At 36.0% G+C, this 12,971-nt stretch overlaps 1 protein-coding gene across 3 annotated transcripts in view; it reads left to right on the forward strand.

Moving 5' to 3' along the window:
* The window catches only part of LPCAT1 (lysophosphatidylcholine acyltransferase 1), a 65,880-nt gene that overhangs the window by 17,663 nt on the left and 35,246 nt on the right, over positions 1-12,971 (forward strand). For 2 of the 3 annotated variants that reach the window (XM_041476484.1, XM_041476483.1), the window contains exons 5-8: positions 1,368-1,428; positions 3,822-3,880; positions 8,658-8,692; positions 11,201-11,255. In XM_041476484.1, the coding sequence (XP_041332418.1) occupies positions 1,368-1,428; positions 3,822-3,880; positions 8,658-8,692; positions 11,201-11,255 (210 nt within the window). The remainder of the gene's footprint in view (positions 1-1,367; positions 1,429-3,821; positions 3,881-8,657; positions 8,693-11,200; positions 11,256-12,971) is intronic. The other variant, XM_041476482.1, reaches the window with a different exon arrangement.

The raw sequence follows: 12,971 nt of genomic DNA on the forward strand, positions 1-12,971 counted from the left end.
TACTCTGTAAGAGATGGTATTTGGCATTTCCAGGCTTTGGATATGCAGTTTGCTTTTTTCATTGTGGGTGGCTTTAGATGGTTTGGGGTGCTGTGCGTGTGTGTGAAATTTTCCCCACCCCCTCTTTCTAGAAGATAAAATGTAAGATTCTCATCTGTCTCTCATTGCATTGTGTTTTGGGGGAAACTGGGTAAGTACATGGCTAGACAGCTCTTAAGTGGTACTAAATGGACAGACAACAGCAGGTGAGGAAGTCCTCTAAGAGGAAAAAAAATGAAGTGCTCAGCAGAATACCTGGAAAAGCACTGTGTGTTCTCACCCGTCACAAGATTATGGCATTGCCATTGTTGGCGATGTGGTACTGGGCAAGGCAGCCCAAAAAATATGGATGTTCCAATACCCACCTCTGTTAAAACACATGGTGAAAACATGGATAGAACTAGTGGCCCAGGACTTTTTTCTGCACCTTAAATGTGGCTGTTTATAATGTGCCTTGAAAGAGACACTGGGAAGGAAAGGATGATATGTAAGATCTCAGATTCCTAGAAGCGTGTGATTATTTTGCAAATTTGAAGCATTCCTGTGGTGTTTTTGAGAATAGGGTACTGTATATTTTTATGGGATTATTGCTGCTAACAGTGGGTATACCTCTGCATACTGGACGGCAAAAATGTTATGAACAGCTATAAACAATGTGACAGGTGATTTACAGCTTTTGCATCATGAGTTTCATGATTAGATTTCAAAGCAAGCTAGGACAGAGTGGGCAAAACTAGTAATGTTAGTTCTAGTCCATTGCTTTGTTCCCTTATAATATGGATTGGGGGGGGGGGGCTTTGTTTGTTTGTTCTTGTACAGTCTACCCTGTTCTGCTGAATTGGTTCAACTTAAGTGTTTTTGCTCCTTTTTTTATAATTCTCTTCAGGTATTTTCAGTGTCTGTCATTTGGGCATCTGTGCACATGCCCCGTAATAGCAAAGAGAAAATAACAATTTTCTTAGCCTGCAAGCAGGAATTTTGTTCTGATACACAACAGACTATGATACTTTATCTACCACAAAAATCTTCAGTGAAAATACTCATACTTAACAAGTGTTTCTGGTCATTGTTAGTGTTTCAATAAATACAGTTATTATTGGAGGGCAAGAAAGAGGCAAAAATCACCAAAAAAGAAAAATATTTTTCCTATTAAGGTAGAAGTTTACTTGACATCTTCAGCAACTTTTTTTTTTTTTTACTCTAACTGAACTGTCTGTCATGGAGAACATTTTTGCTGTAGTCGGTTAATAACAGCTTTAAAAATATGTGTTTATAAATAAATTCACATTGAAATAGTTCCTAAAAGTCAACTTTTTTTTTACTTCAAGATAATGATATTCCCAGAGGGCACTTGCACAAACCGATCCTGTCTAATTACATTCAAACCTGGTAGGTATTATGCTCATTTCTCTGTTCTCTACAGAATGTCCTTGTATCTTCATATTCTGAAATACCAGTTGCATTTTAATTTGCTTGCTGTTGCAGAAGTTGAGTTAAAAACCTTGCAATAGGGTAAAATTGGAATATAAATTTTGATGCTACAGGAAGATTGTAATTCTACTATTGAACAAAACAGTTTCAATAATTCAGGTTTTTTCTAGGCTTCTGAGATGCCTATGAACTGGAGGAGTAATGTTTCTTCCTGGGTTTTTGTTTATATTCGTGTCTTTTTGCTTTTTTTTCCCTTGCTACCTCCTATATTGGGTCTGTCATGCAGCATTTAGATATTCACTGCTACCTTAAGCTTTGTAGTGTATCTATTTCAGGCTGCCCAGCATTTGTTCTGTATTGTATCTGGCTGATCCTTCTCTAACTCTTCTGTGGAGTTGCATTCTGAAGATGGCACAAAAATGTTTCCTGTGTAACACTGTTACAGAGGCTGCCATGTTTTACAGTTTTTACATAACATCCATGTTCTAAGCTCTTTTCAGTAGTATCACCCATTTAGTTTATCAGATTAGTAGAGGTTGTAATGCTGAACATTGCTGTAGCTGTAAAGTGCATTTCCAGTAGGGACAAATGCCAGTACTGCAGCAAACCACTGATCTTTAATGTAAACTTGCCTTTATCATGTAGGTAGGGAGATGGTCAATAAAGGAGCTTCAGTGAGCAAGGCAGCTGTGAATGTGTTTCTGGACTTCCTAGTTTTCCGTGTAGTTTCTGGTCTTACTGTGTGTCTTGTGTTTTGTTTGGCTTGCAATTTAAATATCACTCTTAGAATATCATGCAGTGAGTCAGCACTGTGGTTCCTTGCACTGATTCATTTGGCTGAAAGAATCTCAGACTTTTCTCTCAGCTGTTACCTTTTTAGATGATGGAATGGTGATTAGGGAAACATCTGCTTCTGTAGCTCTGTGCTCTCCTTCTCTCTCCACCTGAATCCTGACCATGCTTTGAAAGCTAGCCTGAATCCTTCATGTAAAATCCCGATTTCCTGCCCTCCCTCTGTGCCATAGACATTCCAGGCACCATGTATTTCATCCTTACATTCTCACTCTATCTTCCTCTGCTCTGGTCTAGGACATGCTGCTGTCTGCCTCTTGACTGTCTCACTTTTCCTACTGAAACATTTGTCTGTATCCATCCAGCCTTCCGGAAATCCTTTGCTTCAAAATTCCTCACTTATTCCTCACATGTTACTTTAGGTCTCTATTCAAGTTATTTCTATCTGGATGCTTTTCCCCATTCTACTAACATGGCCTATGCTCCTTGCTCTTACTACACATTTTCTTGGTTTTGTGTTTAAATGGTAGTGTTGTCATCTACCACTCAGCTTTTGTCAGCTTTGAATTATTTCAAAAGTTACTTAGACTGTTCTTTGAGACTGAGCAGAAGGTACCACTGGCCTCCAAATCTCTTAAGGATTCTATACAGACCACCTTCATTTAAAGATGTTTATACTCCATAAACAATTACTCCTTTTAAGTCCTAACAGTTATTTTGTAAAGCAAATGTTATGCTAGGAATACAGTGTACTTCAATTATTCTGTTCTTAATTTTGATTGGAATATTAGGGAGATCTTAGTAAACTGTCAAGAATAACATAATTTGAGTGAAATTCTTAATTTCTTCATGAGAGAAAGAGATGTTAAGAGAAGTCTTGAACCAGATACTTATTATGCTTACCCAGTCTTTATATTAGAAACCAAGAAAATGCTTAGCAAATGACATGGAACTTGTGCTGCTTATTTATCACAACTGTAATTTTCCCATGAAGTGAAGCAATGCTTCTGAATAATAGCTCTAGTTCAATATAGCTCTAGTTCAATTTGTAACTATTAGTTTTCCCATAGCTACAGAATAGAAGTGACATTAATTCTGTTATTTCAGAGATGACAAATTGCCTATAAATTATTGTTTTTCAGATAAAAATAGAAAGCTGCTTTTACATAAGAAAGCCCAAGGTCTTTACCAAAAATATTGTTGACCATAGGGAATAAATTAATTTAACTATCTTGTGCATGCTCATTTTTTATATTCATTTATTGAGCTGAATTTGGTACTAAGCTTTGACTTGTGTAAATGACAATATGTATAAGCGCTAGAGGATAATTTGAGAGATAATGTAAACAAACATTTTTAATTAGCTATCTGCTGAAAAGGAGTCATTCTCCAGTGCTTGCTTTTTTTGATTATTTTCAAGGCTACTTTCAGATCCTGTTGTTTCATCATCACCTACTTCCTATCAGTCTGTTAGCTGTATAATTTTTTTCTTGCTGCAGTAAATTTCTTCTCTACCAAAATTCACTATGAATTAATTCTGTATTGTATGTGCCTTCTAGGAGCATTTATTCCTGGGGTTCCTGTACAGCCAGTGGTTTTACGTTATCCAAACAAACTGGTAAGTTCAGCTTGCAAATTCAGGGCATTTTTCTTTAAGTGCATTGGCCCTTGTGTAACCTTTTAGGTTTAAAAATTCAAAAATCATTACTAAGGTGTTGCTAGTTAAGCATTTATTCATTAAACCTCAAGCAATATTAGACAGTTTAAATGTTTCTGCTTTGAAAGTTGTTCAGGTTGTTACAAGAAGTACTCAACAAATGGCAATTTCTGTCCAGGATCTGTGTTCCTAAGTGCTCCCTGTTCCTGCAGTGTTTGCTGGAGAGTTTTGTTAATGTCATTTATTGCTGGAAGATGTTTCTGCATCTCCTGCCTTTGGGGGTGTTAGTCATGAATTACTGTGACTGGCTGAATGGTATAAGATAATGTCTTGAGGTCCTCTGCACCTTTATAAAGCGTCATCTTGTCTGTTTTACATTCACCATGCCCTTGGCTAAGGAATTAGCCAATTTGGACTAGTCCTCCAATGTAAATTATATTCAGGTAAAATGCAGATTATAGTGTTTATTTACAATATCTGATGTTTTTGTCTCCTTCTGAAGTGGAATTTACTTAAGGAGGGTATGGAGAGTGTCAGAAGTAAAACAAGGACCACCTGGTCGCTTTTACTGGTGCATGTCGCATCAGAAGGTCTGTGACTAGCCCATTAACAACCCCGTGCTCTAAGGAAGGATTTTTTCTTCTTGGTACCTGAGTAGCTTACAAATATTTCCATCCACTGTTCTTTCTGTCATTTACAGGTTGATATAAAACCTGTCATTTACAGGTGGATATAAAACATATGTGTGATTAAAAAAGAAAAGAATCCATGCAAAGTTAATATACATAGACCACCATTTGCTCTTGGCTGAGTCAAGGTGTAATGGCAATCAAGTAGTTTGCAGTAACCCCAAAATTATCTTGGCAGATGCTGTGACAAGAGTAGCAGCCTGGTATGCTTACATAGTATCAAGTGCATTGTAGCAGGCTGCCTGGGATTTTTCATTACATAATTGTTATATTTTCAGGAAGAAATATTCATTTCTAAAAATAGTTTGAGGTTTTGGTGGCACTGCCATTTAAAATGGCAAACATGCTTGTGGCTTATGTCATATTAATATGCCTTGTAACTTTTTGTTAATGTTAAGCCCATAGCAATATAAAGCTATCAAATGTTATTTTGTAAATATCTTCAAAATCCAGGTGCATACTGAAATGTCATTATTGCCTGTAGTACATAATATTCAATGTTTGTAAACCAATAGTAAATGTTCCTATAACTTTAACACTTTACTAACAGAAATTTGTGAGCTTCTAACATTGACGTAAAACAATATAAATGTAAATGAAAATTTTCATAATTTTTATGTTACTGCAAACATCTCATAAAAGAAATTCTAACTAGTTATATAGATATCCATTGTGAGCTGGCATGAGTTTGTGTATGGGACTTAAGTTTTTCCTACTACTTTTACTTGCTGTAAAACACTTCATTTTCAGTGCCTTACTGAGTCATTTAACCTCCTATGATCTAATTCCTAGAGACCTTCCAAAGGTCTAAGCATTAATGACAGGAGTGATAATTGCTATTACTGCTTTATTTTTACATTAGCTTGGGGGTTGCAGAAGAGTTGCATCAGAGTTAGAAGGAAGAGAGGCAGAAGGAATATGATGTGGTACATGAAGGTGAGGTTTATTTTGGTTAGGAATACGGAGTTAGATTATTTTGTTTCAATTATTGAGCTATTCTTATCTCAACCTAGAAGGCAAGGCTTACCTTTTCTTCCCAATTCTCTCCTCCCAATTCTCCTGACACGCCAGGGGAGGAGGAGTAAGGGAGCAAGCAGCTGTGTGGTACTCAGTTGCCAGCTGGGATTAAACCACAACACATGTAAGAACAGAGTAGGGAATGAGAATTGGTTTTCATACACTAGGATAACATTTTTAACAAACTTTAAATGTCTCTGGCTTTCTATTTGTTGCCTTGTTTGACTGATGCATATTATAATTTTAGGTTTAGAAAGGAACTTCTTAAGATCTTTGCTTAGCCAGTGAACTCCAGGTTACATTGTGTGCAGTCACCCCACTGTGTTTTGCTTGAAGTGCCTGCTCTGATCCATGTTCAGAGCTTTGAGTTTCACAGTATAGATGACAACAGTCTTCGATTTGAGTGCACCTGGCTGTTTTGAGAGACTTTTTGAGATCAGAACCTGGGTTGAATGTGGTAGGTGTCTGCACTCTGCCATGTTTATTTCATTGTAGTCTGTTGAAGAACTAGGGAAAGCACTACTGTTCTGCAGTGGGCTGAAACATGGCAAAAGTGAAGAAGTAAATTCAGAGTTTTTTTATAGCAAATAAATCTAGTTCTGGTTGCTGTGAAGAGCTCTGTGTTTTATATTTTTTAGAGTTGCTCCCTGAATAACAGTTATCTTGAGGCTTGTGGCTGTTTGTATTAGATGACATCTCTGGTCCTGTATCAATGCTTTTTAGTAGTAATATTTTAATATGTTTCTCTTCTTGATGCATGAGCAGAAAGAAATTTTAACGCTTAAAATGTTGTTTAGACCTGATATTCCAAATTTTGCTACTGGTTGTCTAGATTGGTAATATTTTAGGTATTGGATGCCTGAGAGCTATTACCTATATTCTAATTAGAATATGGGCTCTAATGTCTGCGCCCATAGGTTCTCTACTGCAATCCTTTTTACAATTTTTTACTTTTTTCCCTTGTTTCTTCATTTGAATTTTCTGTCAGAATGCTGTTACTTATGAAATTATGAAAATATATAAACTATATACCTGTTTAAATATCACAGAGCCATTTAAAATGTATTTTATGTCTAAATATCTTCCACAAGTAACTGTGCTATTTAATAAGCGGTTTGGCAGCAGCTCTTGTACAGTTTTGGTATATCAGGGTTACCTGAACCTATAAAAACACAGCCAATCTCCTGTTTGAAAGTTGGCATATGATTCTCAGTATCTTCTTGTGTCAAATACAAACTCTATGGAAGATGGCTCTTCTCTTTATTTCCTCCTGTGCTGAGGGGAAATAACAGAGGGGATAACATTCAAGGTCAGCTTGGATGGAGCTCTGGCTAGCAGGATGTAGTTGAAGATGTCCCTGCTCATTGCAGGGGAGTTGGAATAGATGGCCTTAAAAGGTCCCTTCCAACCAAGCTATTGTATCATTTTATGTACTTCCACACAGTTTAAAGTATGCATTACTTGGATACAATAAATGCAAAGAATGCTGTCAAAGAGAATGTTGTCCAGAAGTGTAAGCTGGTAGCTGTGATAAATATAAAAGGTAAGTTAGTTATGTAGGGAAAATCCTACTTCCTTTTCTCTGCTTGTTGTTATTATCATAAAGATATTGATGATGCTGATAGGAGTCTCCTATAACAGGGATCTGCCTCTTGAAGATCAGAATCCTGTTTTCCCCTAGATAGCGTTTCTGGCCATTATCCCTGATGCATCCTGATATTTTGACCAAAAAAAAAGCATGCCTGTCTATTATGACATTCACATTGGGAATTTCTTGCAGGATTGTTGATAGATAACATGGCTTACTTGAGTTTGACTTGCCAGCTAGCCAGCATGAGGCTGGATTCTGCAAATACCTATGCACTGTTCAGTGATCCAGACACTTTAATGGAGATCACATTTTTTCTTTATCTCCCTCTGCGCTGTTGCAATTTAGAGAGCTGAGTTGGAGATGTGTAGTGCTTGGTGTTCTATAGGGCAGATCTAGTCTCTAGATAAGTTATCAGCTATCTACACTGGTTTCTCATGGTTTGTAATGAAAGTTCTTTGTGGGAAAAAGACAAAACCCATAATATGTTTACTTGCAGTATTATCAGAGACATCAAAATAGCCAGAAACTGTGTAACAGTAAAACTATCCACATTATAGTTCTAAAATATCACTAGATGGAGGTGGGTTTTTTTTAATGCAGATAAATTGATTGCTGCAGATAGACTCATCCTTTATCATATTTCATTTGATTGAAAATAATTGTTAAATGTCAAGTTTTGAATTTTTAGTGGATCTTTAATCACGTTTTTCACCTTTTATGGATGGCTTTGCTTTCTTTTATTTTTACTTTAGGTGGCCTTTTGCTCTAAATGGTAATTTAAACTTGAGTTTAACTTGTTTTTTCATGGTCATGGTACGTGTGATCACCTGAAATCTCTAGAATGGGTTTGGATGGTAGCATAGAAGTGAACTGGAACATGTTCAGTAGGTTGAAAAAATTATCTTTCTGATCAGGTCTTTCAGAAACCTGAATTTAATTAGTCCTCTTGTCTTTACATTAATGCCTTAACTCTTTTTCCCCGTTAGAGCAGAACTAATTTTTAGGTTTTTAGATTCTTTTTTGTACACTCAAATCACATCTCCAAGTCGTGCAGGTTTTTTTCCTGTGCTGTTTCTTAGTATTAAAAGTATCTTAGTATTTTCCTGTGCTGTTTTTAGTGTTAAAAATTGGATGATTTTTACTGTCATATTCCTAGCTGTTATATATTGCTTTACAGGTCTCTGTTCCCTTTTTGCTATTTGCATCTTGTTCACTTCTTTTACTGTGATTTGTCCTCTCTTAGTGTTTCACACAGTGTTCTTTTTGGCCATATAGCTGTATAAAAGATGGGCTGATTCCTAACAGGGTTAAGATCTTCTGTAAAGAGGGCATAGAAGTTTCCATGAAAGGTTCTTAGTAATATATTGTCAGTTATGCTGCATGCAGTGTAAAAAGTTGAAAGCACAATAATTAATTGCAAATGTCACACTTCTTTTTTTAGGACACAATCACATGGACATGGCAAGGGCCAGGAGCGTAAGTGGTTAATGTTTTATTGCTTTTATCATTGCTTGCCTCAATTAGATTTTATTTATATGACTTATATGCATATATAGTCAACCAGTTGCTGGTTATTTGATTATTTTTTGGGATTAATTTATTTTTTATCTGTTATTCTCTAATTATACTAATAGTTATTAAGAGGACTCCAGGTGTAAACTTGTACTTCAGCTGCTATGATTTTGTTGGTTTGCAGAATGAGTTTTAGGTTTTTATTTCAAATTTATTATATTAGCCAAGTGCCTGAAGTAAAATAACTTGCTTCTGCTCTACGTATTCTGTGGCCTGCAAGTTGATTTGGTATATTACTGTATAAAATCTGGGGTTGTTATTTGAAATTGTTCTGCTCTCACGAAAACAGTTGACCCACTCAAAGACTTTGGAGATACTGTTTCCATTATCTTGTCTGAATATCATTTCAACTTTTTATTTAAACAAAATATTATTGTAGAAGTTCTTTAGCAAATACATGTAATATAAAATATTAAACAAAGCAGTTCTTGCTTTTAATGTGTTTAAAAAAATGTTAGGCATTATTTTCTTGTTGGGATTTGAATAGAAATCCCAAAATGTTTAGATCAAGAGTAAAACAACAAATTTTGAACCCTAAGTAAGGGAGAGTTGGCTTCTGTGGATTATGCTTTGTATTGTTTTGAACGTCCCATTTGGCATCCTATATTTCAGTAATAATGAGAAAACCATGGGGATTAGCCAAGATTCAACTAATTTAGAATTTTGTCAATTAAGTTTTGCACTTAGGAACCAGGTCTAATTAAGGACATGATTTTGAGACTTGAGAAAATCATGGATCACTTGCAAAGGTTCAGCGTACAAATGATTTGTCACTTTGGAAGTAGATGAGTCCATGGTTGTGTATAATGTAAACAGACACTGCAGCATTTGCTGCATAAAGGGATTTCTGTTCTTCTGAGCTCCTACCTCTTCCCTTGCCTTTGCACTGCAATTCATCTAAAAACCTCAGCCATAGAGGAGAAAGGTGAGCAACTTACTTCCACCTTAGTATCCTAAGTGAGGGCTCAAGAACACAGAGGAAGATGGAAGAAACCTGTAGGTGTCTTGCCTCAGATCACTATTATGTCTAGAAAACCCTTATTCTGAAGTGTTGACCTCTGCTAATAAAGGGAAATTAAATTAAAGCTGAATCAGAATCTGCAGCAGCATGTGATGTTATACAAATTGACTGGGTCAGTTTAAATTACAGCTTGGCTTAATTAGGATTAATTCTCCTGGATAACCTAAAATGTATTTGTGATGTCTTAACAGAAAATGCTGTCAAGACTGATAACAGGGTTCCTTTTCTCGGCAAACACTTCTTTATGTTTTGGCTAACACTAAAGCAGAAATCTGGAAATGTTTTGGTATCTAGGAGTATTCTGTTTGTTTAAAGGTGCTGTAGCCTGTTAAATGGATTGAAAACTTGTCACTTGCAAACTTAAACACTCATTGAAAGTAATGTTTTTACTGCTTTGACAGTATTCAGAGCAGATCAACTGAGTCTACCTTGAAAATAAAGAATGACCATAGTTGAGTTAGACACAGATTCTATCAGTTTTAAATTTTTATTTAAATTCAGGGTTCAATCTTTGAGGATTACAGAGATGGCAGAGAGAAAAGTTTACTTGTAACTTGTTGGGGGTTTTTAATGCTCTTGAACAAGGACCTAGAAACCAGACTTTCGTGTTTCTGTCAGGAGTGCAGACTTCAAATTACAGGCTCCATTGTTGTTCCTGATTCTTTGCTTTGATGTGTTGGAAGCTCAATAAGAAGGAAGTGAGGGGGAAATGTTTTGCAGCCCTGCATGGGTGCATAACAAAATGAGTAGGGTTTTGCTTCTAGGAACTGCCCTTTTTCTGTGTAAGAGGATTTTGGCCAGCAATCCCCTCACAATAATTGACTACTATAACTGCCTAGATAGTGTATGAAAATGTGGCTACTTGACACTGCTCCTTAATTTAGGTTTACTAAATCCTTTCCTGGATTTGAATCTTAATGCTTTCAAAGGTCAAGTTGATTCCAGTTATCTTGTATCTTAGGCTATTAAAACACACATACTGCATTTCATTAACAGACTTTGGAAGTATAATGCACTTTGATTCCAAACTAAGGTAATGATAAAATCTCAGTGGTTACATAATTAATGTTGCCAGCTTTGTGCTGAATACAGCATTTTTCTGAAACAGACTTATTCTTCCTTTAACATGTCATGCATATATTACCTTTCACTTTTTGTGTTCCTGTTTTTGACTATTTTTTAAGAGGCCAATTCAGTGTAAACTACTTTTGTTCCACCTTACAGAATTTAATATGTAGAAGTACTTTCAAAAGCCTTTTCTGTTAATTTTTATCTGAATATGATGTTACTACAAGTAGGATGCTACGTGAAGACTTTGGAGCATAATGTGTTACAGTTTCACTACATACTTTTTTTTCCCTTCATCCTTCCCTATCTTTTTCCCCTTTTAGGTTTGAAATTCTGTGGCTTACTTTATGTCAATTTCACAATTCTGTGGAAATTGAGGTCAGTAAAAAAAACTCCACTGTATTCTGAGCAGTTGTAGAATACATAATATTGTACATAATTCTGCAGTGAAAGTTTGTATTCATATCTTGGATGTATGTCGTAAAAACAGTTTAAGACACCACTTATATTTTAGACAAATGGCTGTTGTATCTGAAAATACAGTCTAAAAATGGAATAGCAAAATACAGTTTTCCAGTTGGCATAAGACTTTAATTTTTTAGTGATTTGAATTGAGTAGATAAATTTCTGGCTCACTTTAGAAAGTCTTTTGTGAACAAATTTCTTGTCTTCTAATGATAGCCTGATTGCTCTTTTGATTAGTGTACCGACTTTGTGTGTTAAGACATTCAAGTGTGTGAATGCTGATGTATGAACTAAGAACTGTCTTGTAGAGAAAAATTGTAGGTGGTTTCTTATAGGCCATATAAGTTATTTAATATCTGGCTATTTTTTTTATTCGGCTGCACTGTTCAGAATGTGAAGTTGGAAAGCACAAAGAAAATCTATTTATATTCTTAACTTTATTTTGAGGAAAATACTGTAATTTTAAGGCTGAAGACTATTGTAGTGAAAACATGGAAACAATTATAGCCTTGCCTTTCAACTTGTCCTAATGCATTTTACACAGAGTAATTACATTTTTGTGGACAATTACAGTATTTGAAGTGTGTCATATAGGATATTTGACAGATGTTCTGCAATTCTTTTGCTTTTTGAATAATGAAGCAGCTATTTAGGTCTGATAGATGGAACTGATGGCAGGGTAAATCAGTAGGAAGAACTATTGCATGTTTTCATACACTGTGTTACAATAGTAACATATATTGCATGCTGATCACTGTACTTTTCATTGCTCTGTATTTGCTTATTTTTGCAATCAGTCATTCTCAGAATTAATGAATATGCAAAATACCAGCCACTCAGTAGTTGTATGTGTTGTAAAAATTTGTGGTTTGTGTTATCAATTCAGTTGGATAAAAAACAAGTGGGATTTCCAGAATAGTGACCTGTGTTTTGCAGAAGGGCCAGGGAGTGACTGCCTCACTCAGGGCTAAGACAAACCAGCTGGTTGGCAGGATCTTTACCCTTTCTCAGGAACATGGTTTTCTGCCCTAGGCAAGTAAAATGGGTTCTTTCACACACTAGAGTGAACACTGCTGAGCTTTCTTGATTTTTGAGGCAGCAGCTGCTAGCAGATGTTGAGTTTCTGTAACTCTTACATAACAAGCTGTGATCTTTGGTAGTTCTTGAGGGGAAAAAAGCAAACTAGTGACCTTCTGAGATAGCCCATACTAAAGAAGGGGCTGGCAGAGGATAGAGGAGCAGACCTGTTTGCAAGGTTGCTCTCAAGTATGGGGCAGAGTAATACCTCAGGCCAGTATGAGCTGTGTTAATGTGAATGAGAAAACAAATGTGTTTGGATATCAAAGTTTTGAAGTTAAAATGCAGATGGGACTCAAACAGAATGTTGATGCCTGAATGCCATGGATACTACCTGGATAACTGTAGACCAATTAACACCAACATAGTTAAAAATAATTTACTTCTGACTACTTCCAGATGCTGCCTTCTTGTGTCAGTTCTCTGAACTTTCCCAGTTTACTCATGCAGCTTTTGGTACAGGAGATTCCAACTCAAATGCTGTCAAGGCTGTTCTGGAGCTGTAGCAGTTGAATCTGTTTTTGTAAGGATGTGCAGTGAGGATATATAGGA

The sequence above is a fragment of the Pyrgilauda ruficollis genome, unplaced genomic scaffold (genome assembly GCF_017590135.1).
Source record: "Pyrgilauda ruficollis isolate IOZ18807 unplaced genomic scaffold, ASM1759013v1 scaffold39, whole genome shotgun sequence".
NCBI lineage: Eukaryota > Metazoa > Chordata > Aves > Passeriformes > Passeridae > Pyrgilauda > Pyrgilauda ruficollis.